General features: G+C 44.6%; 1 protein-coding gene across 1 annotated transcript in view; it reads left to right on the top strand.

Annotated features, from left to right (window-relative positions):
• The first annotated feature begins 19,176 nt into the window (after positions 1-19,176).
• LOC106544568 (alpha-2-macroglobulin-like protein 1) overlaps positions 19,177-22,142 on the top strand; it is a 102,357-nt gene continuing 99,391 nt past the window's right edge. The window contains exons 1-2 of the mRNA XM_087716570.1: positions 19,177-19,331; positions 21,778-21,961. Coding sequence (XP_087572696.1) covers positions 19,264-19,331; positions 21,778-21,961 — 252 coding nt within the window. The 5' untranslated portion in view covers positions 19,177-19,263. The remainder of the gene's footprint in view (positions 19,332-21,777; positions 21,962-22,142) is intronic.

Genomic DNA, 22,142 nt, shown 5'->3' with positions numbered 1-22,142 from the left:
GAATGGATAACTCTGAGACGTAGACAATTATTTGTACTGGAGGAATACAATTTACAACTTGGGTGGCATGCCTTTCTATGGTATGAGAAACACAAAACATGTTGGTCTCAGAAATTCATCACAGCAGATGTCCAAAATGTCTGTCTCCTTACGCAGAGTTTATTTGGCTTGTATACAGTTTCAACAAGAAAAGCAAGGGCATAGGTAGCAACAGCATCTTATTGGCTTATTCTTCTTGTCAATCTCTAAGACCATGCCAAGGTAGAGGCTTCACATAACACAATAGTTCCTGGTACTGACTGGTTCTACTAATTAGGTGAGGTCATAGATGTTGAGGTAACCGGTTACTAAGATATGGCAGTTTGCTGCACATGTCTGTACATAACTTTTGTATAACTTCTATACCTCACTCTTTTTTATTTTGTTAGACAAGGCATCGTAAGAGGGGTTAGTAAAAAAAACATAATCAAACGAAGAACATCTTTACAATTACTTATACAGGACATATACGTGACCCTGAGGCAGTATGGAAGAGGGTTTTAGGGCAAAAAGCTGTGATACATATATTGCAAAGGGAGGAAAAACACTGAACAAAACAGCACCCACCAGTCAAAATAGCAACAAATAATGACTAAATAACGTAGGACATTTCCCAATAAACCTGTGGGCAACCAAGCCTAAAAGCTTTCCCACTAAGACCCTAAAGTATCAATTTTCAAATCAGAAGCCAAATTGTGTAAAATGTTGAGCTGGTGCTGGATGGTTCATAATTCATCTGAAAGATTGAAACAACACATTAATTACTAAAATAGCCAAAGAAGTAGCATTAATTGTTTTTGCCAAATTACACGCAACATCATTAATATTAAGACGAGCACAAGCAGCAAGCACTGGCAAACCCACTATAGATATAGCCAATGCTACATATTCTACTTTATTAAGCAAAGCTGTCTCAGAGTCACAAGTGCTGTCTAGAGTGACTCCATGTCGAGAATGGCTTGAGTGAAGTTGTTGTTTGGAGAGCAAAACAGGAATTAACTGGCTGAGACAACACTGTGCTTCACTAATATTAGCAGGAATATAAGTAAAAGTTTCTTGACCACATGTAAAAAACCATCCTTGCAGGAGCCAAACATAAGCAAAGTGAAAAGAAATCATCTCAAAAGCTGTACAGTTTAAAGCAGGTGAACTAATACAAAGACAGTGAGGTTTTTTACTTGAAGATATACAATTAACTATTTTTACACATGTTGTATTCTCAGGAACTGCTACTATCAGGATATACAATTACATCAGGGGGCGGATCATAGGCAATCAACGCCCAACTAGATATAGTCTTATAGTTAAAGTTTTCATTCAATAGTAATCTACTCAAACCAGTGAAGTTTTGAATTACTACAGTAGTAGTAGTAGTAGTTTATTGGTCTTGTATGCCACCCACTCCCAAAGGACTCCAGGAGGCTTACAATAAACAGGGGAAGGGGATAAATAGACAAAACAACAATTTAAAATACACAACATTCATAGTTACCGTGGGGCTGGATATTTCAACAGCCCCCCGGCCTGCCGGAGCAGCCATAACTTAGTGGCTTTGCGGAAGGCCGGGAGAGTAGTAAGGGTCCAGATCTCTATGGGGAGCTCGTTGCAGAGGGCTGGAGCTGCAACACAGAAGGCTCTCCCCCGGGGAGTCGCCAGGGATCCGGAGAAGGCCTAGTCTGTGCGATCTGATCGGTCTATGGGCGGTAATTGGCAGGAGGCGGTCTCTCAGGTACCCAGGTCCGATGCCATGTAGGGCTTTATAAGTAACGACTAGCACCTTGAAGCGAGTCCGGAGACTAATGGGTAGCCAGTGCAGCTCATGGAGGATAGGTGTAACGTGGATGTACCTGGGTGCACCCACAATCGCTCACGCGGCTGTGTTCTGGACTAGCTGAAGTCTTCAAACACTCTTCAAGGGCAGCCCCATGTAGAGTGCGTTACAGTAATCCAGTCTTGAGGTCACAAGGGCGTGAGAGTGTCAGGTATTTCTCCAAGCGCCGTTTGAAATCTCATAGGGTCCATCAGGCACCTGGGGCAGAACCACCTAATCGGTTCCACCTCCCTACAGTGGGGGATTGGTTTCCGAAAGTCAAGCCTCAGTAGGAAGTGATCAGACCATGACAAGGACTTAATGCCTTTCAACTCTAGATCACGTCTCCACTGCTCCGAGAGGAACATGAGGTCAAGTGTGTGACCCGCTGAATGAGTCGAACCCCAAATTACTTGGGTCAAGTCCATGGCTGTCATGGAAGCCATGAACTCCTGCACCCCGTCAGAGCGTTCACCAAGTGTAGGCAGGTTGAAATCCCCCAGCACCATAAGCCTGGGGAACTCTACCACCAACTCGGCTACTGACTCGAGGAGCGAGGGGAGGGCTGTTGCAATGCTGTTGGGAGGTAGGTACGTTAGCAACAAACCCACTTGACCTCCAAGGTCCAACTTCATCAACAGGGACTCACACTCGACAAGCTCTGGAGCAGGGATCCTACGAGGAACTACAGACCTTCGGACAATGACAGCCATTCCCCCACCCCTTCACTGGGGTCGCGGCTGATGAAGCACCTGAAATCCTTCTGGGCACATTTCAGTGAGGGGGACTCCTCCCTCTGGGCCCAGCCAGGTTTCAGTAATACATGTCAGGTCTGCCCCCTCGTCTAAAATTAGGTCCCGGATGAGGGGAGCTTTGTGAACCACAGACCTGGCATTTAGCAACAGCAGCCTGAGACCAGGGCCTTGACAATTCTCGCCATCTGGCCCTGGAGTGGAACTAGCAGGGCCAGAAGGAGGGATCTCTCCCTCCTTCCCCGGTAATGGCTAGTCCTGAAGTTCCCGTCGTACCTGCCTCTCCCCATAGTGACTGTAATGCGCCGGCCCACTCCTGCACCCGTAGACCCCATTTCCCCTCCCACAGCCTCCACGGGATACAGGCGGGATACAGTCGGGATACAAACATGTAGAAAGCAAATTTTCCATGTCATATGATTCAGATAAGCAAAAGACATCAGTATGTGATATTAGCTAACTGCACCATAGGTTTTACTTTAGTCTCTGTTCACACGAGTGTTCGGGTGAGATGGCAGCAGCTGTTGCTAAAGGGCAGCAATTAACAATCAAACACAAACAAATGATGACTAAGGAAGTGGCAGTTAAAACTGCAAAGATGGCAGTGCATAAGTTCTCGGGGATTTGTTCCATGTGTTGTGCTTTGGTGGTCAGGTTTTTTCACATCTCCCCATGTCACAACAAGATCGTATTGGCCGCTGTGCTGTCTATAGAGTCAACTTGGTCACCTCTGGAATTGGATTCAGGGACTGGTACCACAACATCCTTAGCTGGACGAACACAACATGCTAGAATCCACAAAGACCCTGTAAAAACAAGCACAACATATCCTCGTCCTCCTAGAGGGTGAGGCAAAACTTTTTTAACCTGTTATGTTACCCATGCCAAATTGGGGTATGCCAAATTGGGTAACCAAGAGCCCTCCTTTTTTATTGTTTTGTGAAGACATTCCTTAAAGGACCAATTAGCACATTCCACAATGGCTTGATCTGTGGAATTATAGGATAGCCCATGAATTATAAAATTACAGAAAGGCCAATGTAGAATAGGCCATTATCAGTTTTCAAAGGGAAAGGTTTGCCCAAAGCAGTAATGGCTGAAAAAAGATAAGAAATAACATGATTAACTGAATATACTTCCAGGGAACCAAAGAGGGAACATATGTGACATCCATTTGCCATAGTTGATTAGAGGCCAAACCACAGGGATTAATTCTGCTTGGCCTGGTTGAGTGGAATATGGCAAGCTTGTGCCAGCCCCCTGGCATTCTGATGGGAAAAAAAAGAGTGATTAAAGAATAGATCTGAAAAGAGAGTAGGTAAAACATGCACAGAGCATCTGCTTAAATTATACCTTCAGAGAGAGGTCCAGGAAAAGATGAATGACTACGTATATGAGAAACAAAATATAAATGCTTTCGCTCTTATAATAGTTGCTGCAAAGTTAAAAATAAAGCCATGAAATTAAGTCAATCCTGGGTGTGATATAAGCACCTGAAGATTAAAAATAAGTTGACACACATAATGAGAGTCAGAAATTAAATTAAAAAGCTGTTGAGAAAAGATTTAGAAAGCTAAAACAGCAACAAACAATTCTAAGCATTGCAGGGACGACTGTATTGCAAGGTAGGAAACTTTTCAGGTATCATAATGAGAGTCCTTGTAAGCAATTGCTCCACTCATTCACCCTCCATCTGAAAAAGCAGTAGAAGCTTGCAAAAGCAGAGAAAATGAAAGCAATAGATGAACAGGAAAAGAAGAAGTCATTAAACACGCAAGCCGAAGAGCTTTAGGCAAATGATATGCAATACAACCCATATAGTCAGTTAAAGCACACTGAAGGGATAAATTATTCTGAAAATAAAATTGAAAACCAGATTTTGGAATGGGAAGAACAATATTAGCCAAATCGGCTCCATTTCTTTGACAAGTCCTGGTACGTCCCAAAGTTATTAAATCAGCATAGGCCTGGATAAATGGTAAAACATTTTGAGAGGGGATATGAAGTAAATATAGCCATTCAATGCAATATACCTTTTTTCCTTCCATTACAGCTAACACTCCTGTAGGCAGCTTAGAAAACATCAAATGTTAGCTGACAGTCTCTAAAAAAAATACAACCTACAAACTAAATGCTCAAAACATCATTAATCTTTTCAACTGTAGCCAGCGCTACAGAAGGAATCAAATCTTTGGGGTGTTTCCCTTTGGTCAATAAATCAAATAAAGGACTAAGTATATATGTCGGCAAAGAAGAATACGGATGACCCCAAGTAAGGGTCCCCAACAACTGCTGTAAATTAATTAGCAAAATACTTTCGTGTACAGTTAAACAACAACAACAACAAAAATCAGGAGCAAGAAAAGATTGCAACATTTCATGCAGTTGTATTTTTTCTCTGAGCAATTTGCAATCCATAGACACTTAAACCATTTTTGAAAGCCAATTAGGTTGTACCTTTGGGGCTCCAATTAAAATATCATCTATATAATGATTTAACAAAGCCGATGGATAATGATTATGAAAAAAAAATTCAATTCTGCAACATAAATCTGAAACAAAGAAGGTCTAAGTAAATGTGTAAATCAACTAACAAAATAACTTTGGACATTTTGCTTTTGATTTTGACCCTTGATGGAAAGGGCTGTGGGAGGCTGCAAACATACACCCCCCCCCCCCCGGATTTCGATATTCCCTTTTAAAATGACCAGATTTACCACAGTTGTAAAACTTTCCTTGAGGCTTGCTGCCTTGCGATAAAGGAGTCACCAATAAATTAGTTTGACAAGAGGCTGTTCCTATATCTTGACACACTTTAATCGTATCTGCCAAATCAAGACTGTTTCCAAGACCAATAATTGCCCTTTGGCATTCGGAGTAGCATTTTCCTTTGCTAATTTCATCAACAACTCCATCTGAGCCTCAGAATTGTCTATCTGTCATCTTAAAGCATCCTGCAATCTGTTAATAAAATCAGAATATGGCTCAGTAGCCTTCTGCCTGATATTAGAGAAGGCTTGCTGAGGCTTGCCAGAAACAGGCATAGTAAAAACAAACTCTTCCTGATCAGGGGGCCGAGGGGGATAGGAAAAACGACAGGCAAAGTGAAGACAAACTTTTCCTGATCAGAGGAGCTGATGGGAATACAGAGATAACAATCTTTTAAGCCAATTACTTCATGATCTTGCGGAATCAACTTAGGTGAACAGAACAGAAAATGTATCTTCTATATCCCCCCCTCCTTTGCTAATGGTTCCTCTGACTGTGGAGAAGCAGAAGAATTAAACACTCAATGAGGAGCTGAAAGTCCAATTAAAGATGATTTTGGGGAATAATTTTTACTTGATCATAATCAGGCAGAGGTTTTGTGGTCAATTGTTGTCCTGTCAGAATTTTAGAGCCAAATTTTTACTGCATGACAGCACTGAAACCATAGCTGTAATATGTAAATTTGCCCTATTTTTCCCCAGTAATGTAAACAAAGCGTCCCTCATTCGGGATACCAAAGACTATGTTTCCCTATCTCACCAACCAGCTTCCTTATCTCTGTCTCAGGTGTTGCAACACCTGACTTCTGTAACAAGAAGCTAAGTTCTTGTACATGTAGTTGCTGAAGATAAGATAGACTGCAACTCATATTTACCTCTGAGGGGTCCCGTAGGACGATTGATGCACCTTGGGGTCTGTTCCAGATGGGAGGTAAGTATGTTGGTGGTTGCTCCCCCATAGGGTGTCTTTGTCCCTGCTTCGGGCGCCAGATGTTGGTTTCAGAACTCCATCACAGCAGGTGTCCAAAATGGCTTCACACAGAGTTTATTTGGCATTTATATAGTTTCAACAAGCAGAGCAAGAGCATAGGTAGCAACAGCATCTTATTGGCTTATTCTCCTTGTCAATCTCTAAAACCATCCCAGCCAAGGTAGAGGCTTTACATAACACAATAGTTCCTGGTATTGACTGGTTCTACTAATTAGGTGAGGTCATAGATGTTGAGGTAACCGGTTACTAAGATATGGCAGTTTGCTGCACATGTCTGTACATAACCTTTGTGTAACCTCTACAAAAACACATAAATACCTTCAGAGACACTATATTAGAAATGCTCTGCTCTCAAAATGAGTAAAAATCAAGGAAAAACACTATTTGAAAATACAAGTCTGGCTCTCCATGATGGAGGCACTAATATACCCAAATGTGATGGATATAGGGGAAAATTGTAAGATACAAAGATATTTTAAATGAGAAAGGGAAATTGAAAAACAAATAGGAATTGAATAGCCAAGGATAAAGTTAGCATGGTGGCCGCATGTACAGATACAATCTAAATATTATAAAGATGTTAAAACATATGTTTTTTATAAAAAACCAACAGAATTAGATCAAATCTTAATAGGACCGGAGGACCTACATGCAAGAGTACAGATGGAGTTTCCCAACCCAGGGGGCACGAGTGTGAGTTGTCACCCTAGCCCTAGAAGGGGCAGTTGCCAGGTTGATGGTTAGCTCCCAGGGCCAATTTGGGGTTTGCCAGGGCGTCTGCTTCCCCCTCCACCTGCTCGGCTCTTCCAACTTTCCTCTTGGTGTGACTTTCTCGCATTCTTCGATTACCCCAAGCCTCTTGTAGAAGTTGTAAAGCATGGGACATCATAAGATCCTCTTTTTCAGCTTCCTGCCAGGCAGCCTCTGGTTGCCAGCTGGTTGTAACTCCTGCCAGCATCTCCTCAGGATCATTCATCTGTCCCTCTCCCAGCGACCATCTGGGTCGGACCAACTTTTCCTTAAGATTCAGTTCAGCCATCCACTCCATTTGCAAGGGAGGAGAGGATCCAGCAGCCCCCATGTCCTCCTGGTTGCTGCAAAGGTTAGACATGTTGCTGCAACCTCCATGGAAGCTTTTAACTCTGGGATGGTTGCAAAGTGAGATCTTGCTTAATGTCAGTGTGCCTCATTCAAAATCCAAGAAAGAATAACCCCAACTCCATTTGATTAGAGAAAGGTATTTTTACTGGGCATGAAATGAAAACAGCGAAATTGAAGCAAGATCTGAAGCAAAAAAGCGCAAACTTTGCCCAAAACCCTACCCCCTGTTATCCCAACCCAATGTCCAATCTCCAGCTCCCAAAGGTGTCTGTCATGTGTGGTGCATCTTCGGAGGGCCTCATTCATTCCCCTTTCCTTGGTCAGTTTCCATTTATTATTCCTTGTCTGGCCTTCAGGTGCCTTAGAAAATAGGTTGACTCCCTCTTCTTTGTGTCAGATCTTCAAATTTTTGAACACTGCTCTCATGTCTCATCTATTCTTTATTCACTAGATTAGTTGTACCCAACTAAACACTCTGTTCATCATATGTTTTAGTCTGAAGCAATATAATCATCTTTGTTGTTCTTCTCTGCACTTTTTCAAAAGTTTCAACATCTTATTTATAATGTGGTGATCAAAACTGGATGCAGTATTCCAAGTATGGTCTTACTAAGGCTTTGTAAAGCAGTTCTAGTACTTCATGGAGAGAAGCAACCTAGAACTAAGGAGATATTTCCTAACACTGAGAACAATTAACCAGTGGAGTGGCTTGCCTACAGAAGTTGTGATGCTCCATTTCTGAAAGCTTTTAATCAATCAGAATAGAGATGAATGGGACCTTGGAGGTCTTCTAGCCAAACCCCCTTCTCAAGCAGGCAATCTTATACCATTTCAGACAGGTGGCTGACCAGTTTCTTCATAATAACATCCAGAGATGAAACACCAACATCCTTTGAAGGGAAGATGTTTCCCTGGTTAATTGTTCTCACTGTTAGGAAGTTTCCACTTAATTTTACGTTGCTTCTCTCCTTGATTAGTTTCCATCTATTGTTTCTTGTCTTACCTTCAGGTGCTTTGGAAAATAAATTGATCCCCTCTTCTTTGTGGCAGCCCCTCAAATACTGGAATATTGCTATCATGTCACCACTAAGAAGAAACTGGACAGCCACTTGTCTGGAATGATATGGGATCTCCTGCTTGAACAGGGGGTTTGACTGGAAGCCCTCCAAAGTTTCTACCTACACAGACTCATATACAATCTTGTATAGAATAGAATAGAGTAGAATGGAATAGACTAGACTAGACTAGACTAGACTAGACTAGACCAGACTAGACTAGACTAGACTAGACTAGAATAGAATTCTTTATTTGCCAAGTGTGATTGGACACACAAGGAATTTGTCTTTGGTGCATATTTTCTCAGTGTACATAAAAGGAAAAATACATTAATCACAAATTATAAGGTACAACACTTAATGATAGTCATAGGGTACAAATAAGCAATCAAATCATACTAGGAAACAATATAAACTGTAAGGATACAAACAACAAAGTTACAGCCTAACAGACATAACTGGGAGGAGATGGGTGATAGGAACAATGAGAAAATTAATAGTAATGCAAACTTAGTAAATAGTTTGACAGTGTTGAGGGAATTAGTTGTTTAGCAGAGTGATGGCATTCAGAAAAAAACTGTTCTTGTGTCTCATTGTTCTGGTGTGCGGTGCTCTATAGCGTTGTTTTGAGGGTAGGAGTTGAAACAATTTATGTCCAGGATGTGAAGGGTCTGTAAAGATTTTCACAGCCCTTTTTTGACTTGAACCAAGGTGGCGCAGTGGTTAAATGCAGCACTGCAGGCTACTTCAGCTGACTGCAGTTCTGCAGTTCGGCTGTTCAAATCTCACCGGCTCAGGGTTGACTCAGCCTTCCATCCTTCCGAGGTGGGTAAAATGAGGACCCGGATTGTTGTTGGGGGCAATATGCTGACTCTGTAAACCGCTTAGAGAGGGCTGAAAGCCCTATGAAGCGGTATATAAGTCTAACTGCTATTGCTATTGCTATTGATTGTGTGAAGGGCTAGCTACTGTATGACCAGATTGAGAACTCCTGCATCCAATTTCTAGAACTAAAAAGATTTTATCCTAAAAAAGAAAGCATTAATGTTGTTGAAATAATATCTCAAAATGGTATTCTCTTGACAACCATGTACTGAATACTCTAATTTCTAATTCCATTCTTCTTTATTTTCTTGATTTTTTTCTTGAATTTTGTATCTTCTGATTATTGTAATAGTTAATGTAACCATTGAATAGCATATTATTTTTCAAAGAACAACTTAAACAATGTAATGGTAATAAAAAAACTAGAGGGTTTTTTGAAAATCAACCTTAAGATAGTCCTATTTTAGCTTTCAAAATATGTTTTAGCTTTTAACATTTTGGGACAAATTATGAGTAATACAAATCCTTAAAAAATTAAATCTAATCTAAATCTAAGATAAGCACACTGCTGGTCTTTCAATAAAAAGGTTGTCTTGCAATTTTCAAGTTCAAAACTCAGCTCTTATTATCCAGAAACGATAACTACTTTGAATCATGCAATAAACCAAGTGGGTATCTGTTTTCAGCTCTGCAGGGGGAATTCAAATTGGGAAAATGTTTAGCTGCTCTGAGATTTGAAGCTGATTTTTGGACCACATGTCCAACTTTTCCCCAATTAGGCAGCCACCACATTTCTTGTTACTGTTCTAGGGTCAATTACTACCAATTTTCTTAGCTGTTGAAGCAAATCTAAAAGTACTATACCTTATTCTGATGATAACCTTGATCTAGAAAGGCATAACTAGTCACTGATCTACAGAGCATTGTCCTTCCATGTTTATTTAGCCTTCTCATCAAATATAAAGTTCATTTTAGGTCTGTTCTATGTGTCTGGGAATGCACATACCCTTTATATAACAATATAACTAATATAACAAGAAGCCTAATTTAAAGATCAGGAAGGGAGACATGAAGGTAATGAAATTGTAACAAAAAGTAAAGTTTGTGGAGCAATTACTCCGTATCTTTGAGTTCACTCAGTATTGGAACTTCATCCAGATGGATGGAAAAATGTTTATGAATTAGGTGGCCTAGGAGAAGAAGCATATTATGCACTCTATTGCTAACCGTGATACTGTAATAAGTTGTAGACAGACATCTTTAGTGTGTGAATCAAGGAATGAATGGAAATGTTTGGAATGACTGAATCAAAGTCAAAAACATTTTTGCAGATGATGCTGAATAGCAGCTCTGGCTAATGTTTCATTTCATGTTTTCAAAGCAAAGTTTTCTCTTACTTTAACTTTAAGCTCTAGTATTCATAGACCAGCAAAGGAAAATGATCAGCAGCAGTGGTGGGTTCCCAATCCCATTGCAACCGGTACTCTGTGACCGGGCCGGGTGTCCACCATGTGCACGTGCATTGCACACGCATGAGCACCCACCACTCTGCGACATTCCAGCTGCTCGGCGGAGTGTCACGCAGGCATAGTACACTGCATGTGCGTGCACAAATGGCTCAGCTGGCTCAAATACAGGTAAGGAATACGGGCGGGCAAGTGGGCCCTCCACAGCACCATTCTGGTACAGTGCCTGCTGCTCCCAGCAGGCACCGGTATGCCCATAACGGGGCGTACCTGCCAGAACCCATAACTGATCAGCAGTCCAGGACCCAGGACAATAGCAGTAACAGCCTCCATATTTGTGACCTATCCAGCCCAAGAGAGAAAAAGATTCTATCTACACTCATCAAACACCAAGCATAGCAACTTCTTTTCTCAAACCTGTCATCGTCATTTAGATTAACTATCCAACCTGTTGCTGATGTAGGGTACACAATAGAATAATGACTAAATGACTAAACAATTGAATGAGTAAAGCCTGTTTGCCATGTAAGACTAGACTTCATTCATACTCCTTATTTTGTACTGAATTAGTAACAATAATATAAATATGGTATCAAGGGTGTGTTCTGATATGTTATTGATAATAATGTAATCATGTCTCATTCTCAGCAATTCTATAGACCAGCTCTCTTTACATTTTCTAGTCTTGTACTGTTTCCTTCAGTTGTTTTATAATCTGGCTTTGGATGTCAGCTTGGAATATGTCTAGTTTATTCATGTTTTTGGCAGCATTGTTTCTTTTTACCGCTAAACATTCTAAGCATAACTGCTTTTTCCAGTGATTTAGATCACATGATGGCTGAAATATATAAAGCAAAATTTTGTGATTTTTCCCTTCAGTGATCTGTCTAGTTTTATACATTCCAATACTTGCATATTTGCCACCTCTGCTATCCAAGGAACACACATGAGCGTTTTTCAGCATCACAGCTTGAACAAGCTAGGCATGAAAGCCAAAGAGATGGGAACCTAAGGGATGTTTTCATCTGTACTCCCAGTGAAAGGTAAGCATCTGGTGAGAGAAGGGAGAACTTTTGAATGGTTAACTCACTTAAAGGAGGTGATGGGTAGCAAGGAAAAAGTGGAACTGCTTCATTCATTCTTTGCACCTGTCTTTATGTAAAAGGAAAAAATAGTTGTATCTACCAAAAGCAGTATGCAGAACAGAGAATAGGAATAGAATTCAAAATAGGCAAGAAAATGGTAAGACAACATCTATACACTCTAGACAAGTTCAAAACATCAGAATCAGATGGATTACATCCTAGAGTTCTGAAGGAACTGGCAGACATCTCAGACCAACTGTAGCACATCTTTCAAAGGTACTGGAGCACTGGGGAACTACCAGAACACTAGAAAAAAGCTGATGTCATTCCAATCTTCAAAAAGGAAAAAAATGGATCCAGGAAACTACAGATCAATCAGCTTGATGTGGAAGATCCTAGAAAAGATGAGCAAACAACATTAGAAAGAAGCAAAACTGTTATTAGAAACCCACAGGGGCTTTTCAAAAATAGGTAATTCCAAAGAAATCTTATTGCCTTCTTTAACAAAATGACTAAAATAGTGGATAGAGAAATACTATGAGCATAGCTTACTTAGACTTCAAAAAAACCCCACAGCATATTTTGTAAGATTGAAATGTGCGATAGACAGCAATTCCACCAGATAGATTATGACATCTAAGGTCCCTTCCAACCGAGGTGATGCAGTGGTTAGGGTGCAGTACTGCAGGCCACTTCAGCTGACTGTTATCTGCAGTTCAGTGGTTCGAATCTCACCGGCTCAAGGTTGACTCAGCCTTCCATCCTTCCGAGGTGGGTGAAATGAGGATCCCAGACTGTGGGGGGCGATATGCTGACTCTGTAAACTGCTTAGAGAGGGCTGAAAGCCATATGAAGCGGTATATAAGTCTAACTGCTATTGCTATTGCTATTGCTCTGTTATTCTGTCATCATGCAGGAAATACACTTCAAAAATCTAACTCAGCAGACTTACCGTATTTTCACCCATATAACCCGCCCACGCAAATAACCCGCCCACGCGAATAACCCGCAGGTTTTCAGGATCGTGTAAAATATTTTCCGTATACCCCGCCCACGCATATAACCCGCGACGAGTACGGGAGAAGGAAACAGCTGAGATGGGGGGGGGAAAGAAACGGCAGGAAGGGAAGGGGAGGAGGCGGGGGCGCGGCTGTGGCTCCGTTTTCACACACACACACACCCCTCCCTTCTTCTGCTTTGCTCTGTGAAAGGGCTTCACTGCCGAAGCATTTTGGTTTAAAAAAAAAACACAGCTGAGATCGGGGGGGGGGCGGCGCGCTAAAGAAACGGAGGAGGAAGCCTGCTCACGCGGGGGGGGGGGAGTTGGAGGAACGCAGAAGGGAAACAGCTGAGATCAGTGGGGGCTAAAGAAACGGAGGAGGAAGCCTGCTTTTCTCCCTTTTCCTGCTTGGGTTTCGGGACGCCTTCGTGAAAACCCCACCCCTGGCTCTGGGCGAAGCGACCAGGAAGAAGCAGGAGGTGGGAGGAAGCCCGGATTCTGCAGCCCCTCGCCTTCTCTGGGCTTGGAAGTCCGGCAGGAAGGGAAGGGGAGCAGGCGGCGGTGCGGCTTCTTCTTCTGCTTTGCTCTGTGAAAGGGCTTCACTGCCGAAGCATTTTGGTTTAAAAAAAAAACACAGCTGAGATGGGGGGGGGCGCGCTAAAGAAACGGAGGAGGAAGCCTGCTCACGCGGGGGGGGGGAGTTGGAGGAACGCAGAAGGGAAACAGCTGAGATCGGTGGGGGCTAAAGAAACGGAGGAGGAAGCCTGCTTTTCTCCCTTTTCCTGCTTGGGTTTCGGGACGCCTTCGTGAAAACCTTCCCGATTCCCCCATCTCCTTGCCCGTAGAACTGAAACGAGAGCTGCCCAAATATCTCCCGGCCCTTCAGGGCTGCCGTAGCGTGGAAGAATATACCGCACTCCTTCACTTCAGAGCGGGGCTAGGAGAGCTTTTCCTCCCACGGAATTCAATAAAATAAAATAAGGTAGATGGAAGGGAGGGAGGAAGGGTCCCTCCCTCTTACTTTCTGCCCATTGAGATGAACCAGAGTCCTTCTCCCCGTAAAATCCCCCATTTCTCCCACGATCCTTGCAGGCAAAGCGTTGAATTCCCTGGCAAAGAACAAATGGCAGGAAGGGAGAATCCGGCTCCTTTATCGTAGGGAGAAGAAAAACCAACCAACCCCCCAACTTCTCCCTTCGTTTTCATTCCTTGCCCTTTCCAATTGTCAAGCTTTTTGCCTCATTCTTCCTACTTCCCACGGAGAAGTAGGAAGAATGACTTGACTTCCACAGGACTTCTTCTCGTTCAAACACACAAGCACGCGCGCACACACACACACAAAACACAGAGGCGGGGACGCGGGTCGAGTGCCTCAAGATATCCCCACCTAGCAGCCTTTTCAGGGGAGGGAGTGGGGGGGATCGGGACTTCTACGTATCTCTAATTAGGCTGGTTTTGAAGACCTATTCAGCCCGTCTGAAAGGCTCTGAAGATAACCGGGGTAGGCTTTTAAGGCACCTCCACCCTCTTCAACTCCTCCCCCCTCCCTCATACACACATAAAGTGTCCCGCTTTGCCTTCCTTCCCCCCCCCCGCCCCCAAACGTGTCTGCTGCTTCAGCTTCACATGCCTCAACTCTGTTCCAGCTGCATAATTTTGGTTTAGGACCCAGGGCTTTTTCTTCTTCTTCTTTTTTTTTTTTAAGGAGAGGTGATATGTGTGTGTGTGTGTGTGTCTCCTTTATCGTAGGAAACGTTTCTGAGGTTTATGGAGCTTAAAGGTTCAAGTGCTTTTTGCCTCATTCTTCCTACTTCCCACGGAGAAGTAAAACTCCTTAACCGGGGTAGGCTTTTAAGGCACCTCCACCCTCTTCAACTCCTCCCCCCCTCCCTCATACACACATAAAGTGTCCCGCTTTGCCTTCCTTCCCCCCCCCGCCCCCAAACGTGTCTGCTGCTTCAGCTTCACATGCCTCAACTCTGTTCCAGCTGCATAATTTTGGTTTAGGACCCAGGGCTTTTTCTTCTTCTTCTTCTTTTTTTTTTTAAGGAGAGGTGATATGTGTGTGTGTGTGTGTCTCCTTTATCGTAGGAAACGAAAAACGTTTCCTACGATAAAGGAGACACACACACACACACATATCACCTCTCCTTAAAAAAAAAAAGAAGAAGAAGCAGCCCTGGGTCCTAAACCAAAATTATGCAGCTGGAACAGAGTTGAGGCATGTGAAGCTGAAGCAGCAGACACGTTTGGGGGGGGGGGAGAAGGAAGGCAAAGCGGGACACTTTATGTGTGTATGAGGGAGGGGGGAGGAGTTGAAGAGGGTGGAGGTGCCTTAAAAGCCTACCCCGGTTATCTTCAGAGCCTTTCAGACGGGCTGAATAGGTCTTCAAAGCCAGCCTAATTAGAGATACGTAGAAGTCCCGATCCCCCCCACTCCCTCCCCTGAAAAGGCTGCTAGGTGGGGATATCTTGAGGCACTCGACCCGCGTCCCCGCCTCTGTGTTTTGTGTGTGTGTGTGCGCGCGTGCTTGTGTGTTTGTGTGTGTTTGAACGAGAAGAAGTCCTGTGGAAGTCAAGTCATTCTTCCTACTTCTCCGTGGGAAGTAGGAAGAATGAGGCAAAAAGCTTGACAATTGGAAAGGGCAAGGAATGAAAACGAAGCCGCTGGCTGCCTGAAGCCGAAGAGCCTTTGCGAAGGGGAGGCTTCTTCTTCAGACGCTGAGAGAGCATCTACCGTTCCTCACGGGAGGCACCGCCGTATCTGAGAGGCTCTTCGCCAGAAGGGAGCAAAAAAATAACAACGGATTTCTCCCTCTCGTGAAGGGGGGAGGAATCTGGTGCTTTCTCTGCTCCTTTGTTATTTTTTTGCTCCCTTCTGGCAGGCGAGAGGCTCTTAGTCGCCGAGCGGAGAAAGCACCAGATTCCTTCCCCCTTCACGAGAGGGAGAAATCCGTTGTTATTTTTTTGCTCCCTTCTGGCAGGCGAGAGAGCATCTACCGTTCCTCACGGGAGGCACCGCCGTATCTGAGAGGCTCTTCGCCAGAAGGGAGCAAAAAAATAACAACGGATTTCTCCCTCTCGTGAAGGGGGAAGGAATCTGGTGCTTTCTCCGCTCGGCGACTAAGAGCCTCTCGCCTGCCAGAAGGGAGCAAAAAAATAACAAAGGAGCAGAGAAAGCACCAGATTCCTCCCCCCTTCACGAGAGGGAGAAATCCGTTGTTATTTTTTTGCTCCCTTCTGGCAGGCGAGAGAGCATCTACCGTTCCTCATGGGAGGCACCGCCGTATCTGAGAGGCTCTTCGCCAGAAGGGAGCAAAAAAATAACAACGGATTTCTCCCTCTCGTGAAGCCGCTGGCTGCCTGAAGCCGAAGAGCCTTTGCGAAGGGGAGGCTTCTTCTTCAGACGCTACTGCTACCCTCGCCGGGGTCGTTCGCCTCGCTCAGCTTTCGAACTGCACGGATTTCTGGGGTTGGCGGATGACGACGAAATAAACCGGCAAAAAAAAGGGGGGGCACCGGCTGGTCTTATCTAACCGAGAAGCCAAGCCAGCCCAAGCGGCGCACCTGCTTATTTAGTATTATTATTTGGGTGGGGGGGGGCAAAAGGCGACTTGCGGTGGCGAGGGAGGCGCACCGGGGTACGAAAGGAAGACGCCACCAAGCCGCTTCTCCCGGACGAGGCTGGGGAGACTGAAAGGTGGCAGCGGGGAGACGGAGGGGGGCAGGAAGAAGAAGGAAACTCCCGCATCCTTTCCCAGCTTCGCAGAACGGCGAGAAACTGCCCTGCTTTGCCCCCCCCAAAAGGAGATTCCCTGGTTGCGTGGCGTTTGTGGCAGCCGAGAGCGCGGAGGACGCCGCTCCTCCTGCCGCACGTGTCGTGTGTGTGTGTGTCGTCTCCCAGATAAAATGCACCACTTGGGTTGGCCCTGTTAACTGGAGAGAGAAAGGGACAATGTTTTTTTTTGTAAACCAAAATGCTTCAGCAGTGAAGCCCTTTCACAGAGCAAAGCAGAAGAAGGGAGGGGTGTGTGTGTGTGTGTGAAAATGGAGCCACGGCCGCGCCGCCGCCTGCTCCCCTTCCCTTCCTGCCAGACTTCCAAGCCCAGAGAAGGCGAGGGGCTGCAGAATCCGGGCTTCCTCCCACCTCCTGCTTCTTCCTGGTCGCTTCGCCCATAGCCAGGGGTGGGGTTTTCACGAAGGCGTCCCGAAACCCAAGCAGGAAAAGGGAGAAAAGGAGCCCGAGCCGGAAAGCACCAGATCCTCCCCCCTTCACGAGAGGGAGAAAATATCCGTTTCTCGCTTCTTTTTTCGCTCCCTCCCTCCCTTCCGTGCCTGCCACAGTTGTTCGCAAGTTCACGCATTGTTTTAATGTCGGCGGAAGGCTGTCCCAAGAGAGGACGAGCTGTGGCTTAGGTGAAACGGTTAAACTTCTGGTACCTCTACGCGAGCCCATCTCCTGCCCGGAGTTTGTTCACGCTTCCCTTCTCTTTATAGGAAGAGTACGGTACATTGAAGGGAGGGAAGGAAGGAAGGACGCGGGAGAATCGGGATCGTTTGTAGGTGAAGCGTCGGATGCGGCTTTAACGAGGCGGGGGTCCCTTTTGCTCCGAGCGTTCCCCTCCGAGGAAGGGAAGGGGAGGCGGCAAAATAAATAAAGGCAAAACATGCCCTCAATTTACAGCAAGCCCGTGCAGCCCAGCAGCTTTAAGTTTGCCCACAAAGGATTCTTTTTATGTTTCAAAAACATTTTAACCTTTCTCTCCTCTCCCACACGACGACTAAGAGCCTCTCAGATACGGTGGGGCTCGAAGTGCCTCCCGTGAGGAACGGTAGACGCTCTCTCCTCCCCAGCCCCCCAGCTGCACACTTTCCCAGAGTCCCGGGCCCTTGAGGGCGGGGGTGGGGTGAACCAAAGAGGAAAAAGTGTGGGGGGGTTGAGGAAGCACCGGGGGCTCCGAGGGCAGAAAAAGGGGTTTCCCCGGAGCTTTCAACGGCCTTTAGAGAACTAACCTCGCCAGCCAGTACGGTAGGTCGTTTGGAGCTCTCAAGGCCGCCTCACATGGCCACTGCTTGCCCTTTTTCTGTCAGCGTCTCACCCCCCCCCCCAAAAGGAGATTCCCTCGTTGCGTGGCGTCTCCCAGATAAAATGCACCACTTGGGTTGGCCCTGTTAACTGGAGAGAGAAAGGGACGGTGTTTTTTTTTTTTAAACCAAAATGCTTCGGCAGTGAAGCCCTTTCACAGAGCAAAGCAGAAGAAGGGAGGGGTGTGTGTGTGTGTGTGTGAAAACGGAGCCACAGCCGCGCCGCCGCCTCCTCCCCTTCCCTTCCTGCTTCCAAGCCCAGAGAAGGCGAGGGGCTGCAGAATCTGGGCTTCCTCTCACCTCCTGCTTCTTCCTGGTCACTTCGCCCATAGCCAGGGGTGGGGTTTTCACGAAGGCGTCCCGAAACCCAAGCAGGAAAAAAGAGAAAAGGAGCCCGAGCCGCCGAGCCAGCCCACTGCCGCGAGGAAAGTGGTGGTCCCAAGCTCTCCCTTTACCGGTAGTTAATCTGTGTAAAATATTTTGCGTATACCCCGCCCACTTTTATACCCCGCAGGGGGGCACTGTGCATGTAAAAAACGCATATAACCCGCGGGTTATATGGGTGAAAATACGGTATTTGAAGAAAATAAAATCAGTCAAATACAAAAATAGAATACTTTTGGATCTGAATCTAAATTATTGTGTTTTGACATTAGTATTTTTTCTTATCTTTAACTGGTCTACATGGTTAATAGAGGGGAGTAGGGCTTAGATGGAGGGTGCTGCCTGCATTTCTAAGAGTATTCGTTAAGAGTATTCCTGCAACCTAATTTTGTCCCAGATCTTTCCCAAAGGGAAGCATGGGCAATTCTCTGGAAGCGTGATAGAAACATCACAAAAATACCCCAACCATATCTCTTCAACACAATCTTCCCAGATTTTCTGCAGTTATTCAATAGCACTCTGATCACTATAAGCAAAGTGTACCAATGGGTACATGTGGCTTTTTCCCCCTTCATGTGCTTTTGTCACAGAAAAGCCTTCAGCCTATTGAGACAGTGTCTCTTTAGCTGTATTGCAGATGGATTCTTGCCCAGTTTCTTCCAAAGATCCATAGTGTGAGTTTTATTTTCCTGAATACTGTTTTTCAGGAGAAGGACATCAGGGACACCTGATGTTGACTCAGAGATGAAGGAAAGTAAATATGAATGTCATTGATCCAAGCATGACTAAGTCCATGTTTATCATAGCTGAACTGTTCTGAGGTCGATAGAGAACATTTAAAGCTGTGAGCAGTCTTGGATTTTGGAGTGTGGATCTAACCTCTGCCATTTATCATTCAAGCTATGGGAGCAGCCACCTTTCTCAGGGCTCTGACTCTGCTAATACTCACAGCTTCGGCCTTTTCGGATCAGTAAGACTTTATTTATTTCTTTGTTTGGAAGTTTCAAATGGGATATCAATGCAAGGAGGGACATCTGGTAAAATATTCAAATATTTCCTCACTAGAGCTTTACTGTATTTTGCCTCCTCATTGTTTATGCAATAACGATATGGGAGTTTTATTAATTGGTATTCTAAGTTTTCCCATACTTTTTGGAACTCATGAACTGTCAGATTTGGGAAAGGACAATTTCTATAGCTGTATACTGCTTTAGTAACATTTTAATGAGGTGGGGTTTTGACAGATGTAGTGACATTTGAAGCAACTGAATATCAAAAAATTCTTGACATACTTATACAGTTCAGTGTTTGTTGTTTACCATAATAAGAAAAGAAAACTACAATTACTTTCCATATTTATCTTACTTATAAGAAGTTTTAGCAAATGTTTTTTGCTGAAAGATTAACTTCAAATGAGCTAATAAGAGTCAGATCTGGCTTCAGTGGTGTAGGCACCCAGACTATAGCATGCAGATTAGATTTCAAGAATGATGTTTGGTGAGAGAGAGTGATCAAGTTGAGAGAGAGTTTTTTTGAGAGTGAAGAGAGGGAAGGGGGTAGGAGTCAGAGAGGCAGGGAGGGCAGCCTGCCAGCTTTCTTTCTCTGTGTCCGTGGCAGCCTGCCAGCAGAAGTGGGTCTTTTGCCTGCCTCTGCTGGTGGGCTGGCACTTTCTTTTGCCCAGAGGTGGGCAGTTCAGGCGAGCTGGTGGGCTGGCACTTTCTTTCTTTTGCCCAGAGGCAGCAGCCTGCCTGAGCTGCCCACCTCTGGGCAAAAGAAAGAAAGCGCCAGCCCATGAGCTCGCTTTCTTTTGCCCTCCTCTATGTCCGCTGCAAACATAGAGGCGGGCAAAAGAAAGCGAGCTGGCGGGCTGGCGCTTTCTTTCTTTTGCCCAGAGGCGGCAGCCCACCTGAGCTGCCTGCCTCTGGGCAAAAGAAAGAAGGCGGCAGCCCACCAGCTCACTTTCTTATGCCCACCTCTATGTCCGCTGCGGAGATAGAGGCGGGCAAAAGAAAGCGAGCTGGCAGGCTGGCGCTTTCTTTTGCCTGCCTGTCAGAGCTCAGGTGGGCGAAAGAAAGAAAGTGCTTTAGACAGTGGGGTGTCAGGGGAGAGGAGAGAATGCCTGCATTCTCTTCTCTCCCCCGACACCCCACTGTCTAAAGCGCTTTCTTTCACCCGCCTGTCAGAGCTCAGGTGGGTGAAAGAAAGAAAGCGCTTTAGATAGTGGGATGTCGGGGGAGACGACTGCCTCACCAGCCATAAACCTCACCACATGTCACTGGTACATAGGTAGATATAGTGGGGGGAGAGAGAAATACAGTAGATAGGTAGGGAGAGAGAGAGAGTAGGTAGGTAGGTAGGTGTATTTATCCATGTGCTGGAGAGGGAAGTCGCTGACAATTGCAACACCTAAGACTTTGTTTCTGCTGGCACAGCATTTTATCAATGTAATTCTCATTAATCAGTTAAAGAGCTTTCCAAAAGGGGAAAAAAAAGTTTTTGCACTCTGTAAACCTCCCCAAAACGGCCCATTTTTCATGAAAACTAGCCCATTTTCCCCCCCAAAAAAGGCATAAATAGCCTTGGTGGGGCTTGCAGAGTGCTCCTGGGGATTGGGGGTGGGATGGTGAAAAACGAGCAAAAAATGGTCCATTTTTGACAAAAATGGGCCCATGTTTGTCATAAAAATTATATGCATAGCCTTATGGAGGCTTTTAGAGTACTGCTGGGGGCTGCGGGGGGGGAAAATGGCCCATTTTTTGCTCATTTCTGCCCTCCCTAGCCCCCAGGAGCACTTCAAAAACCTCCATAAGGGTATTTAGGGCCATTTTGATGAAGGGGGCGGGGCTTTGGGAGGCGAAAAATGCTGTATTCGGTGTATAAGACACACTCAGATTTTCAGCCTTTGTTTTGAGGGGAAAAGTTGCATCTTGTACTCTGAAAAATACTGTAATCATTGGAATGGCTTACCTCCTGTAGTTGTAGGTCTCCATCACTAGAGGTTTTCAAGAAGAGATTGGATAACCATTTTTCCAGAATGGTATAGGTCTCCTGCTCAAGCAGGGCACTAGACTAGTAGACCTCCAAGGTCCCTTCCAATCCTATAATTCTATGATTCTATGAGATTAGTCCCTATTTTAAAAGTTGGTGTTGGTTTTTATATAGCTATTCCACCTTGCAGAATCCTATGAGAGATTTCATTTCTGATTAGGAAGCAGATAACAAACATCTTGTGTAACAGACAGTTGCTGCTCTGGATGTCAGTGATGGAAACCAAGCCACCAAGTTGGGGAATACCCTTCTATATCAAATATTGGATGTAAACCTTGTAAGGTCATAGAAAGCAGTTTTTTTTTGTCTTTGTAGCTTATCCACTATGGAACAGGATTGACTACTTTACACTTCTCTTTCTATTCCAGGCACTTCTTGGTCATCTTCCCAGCATTCATTCACCATCCCAGTACAGAAAAGTTATGTATATTTCTAGATTCCTTCTCAAAGTCTATCCATGTCTCAGTAACATTAGAGATGAAGCTACAGAACCATACTCTATTGGAAAAAGATGTGAACGCACCAGGGACCTTTGAGTGCACCAGTTTCCAGGTAGGTTTTTGAGTTGTATACAACCCAGTAAGAAGAACTAACTTTATTCATTTTTAAAAAAATATTGGAGAACTAATAAAGTCAATTCCAGTATAAAAAAGAGGAAAGGACACAGGAAACTAGAAACTAGTTAGCTTAATAACCATAAAAGATTATCAAATAGTATCTCTGAAAATATTAT

Source organism: Thamnophis sirtalis, unplaced genomic scaffold (assembly GCF_051295495.1).
Source record: "Thamnophis sirtalis isolate CommonGarterSnake01/CBP01778 unplaced genomic scaffold, rThaSir2_p1.2 scaffold_5, whole genome shotgun sequence".
Lineage (NCBI taxonomy): Eukaryota > Metazoa > Chordata > Lepidosauria > Squamata > Natricidae > Thamnophis > Thamnophis sirtalis.
This window is presented reverse-complemented; position numbering and strand designations above follow the sequence as displayed.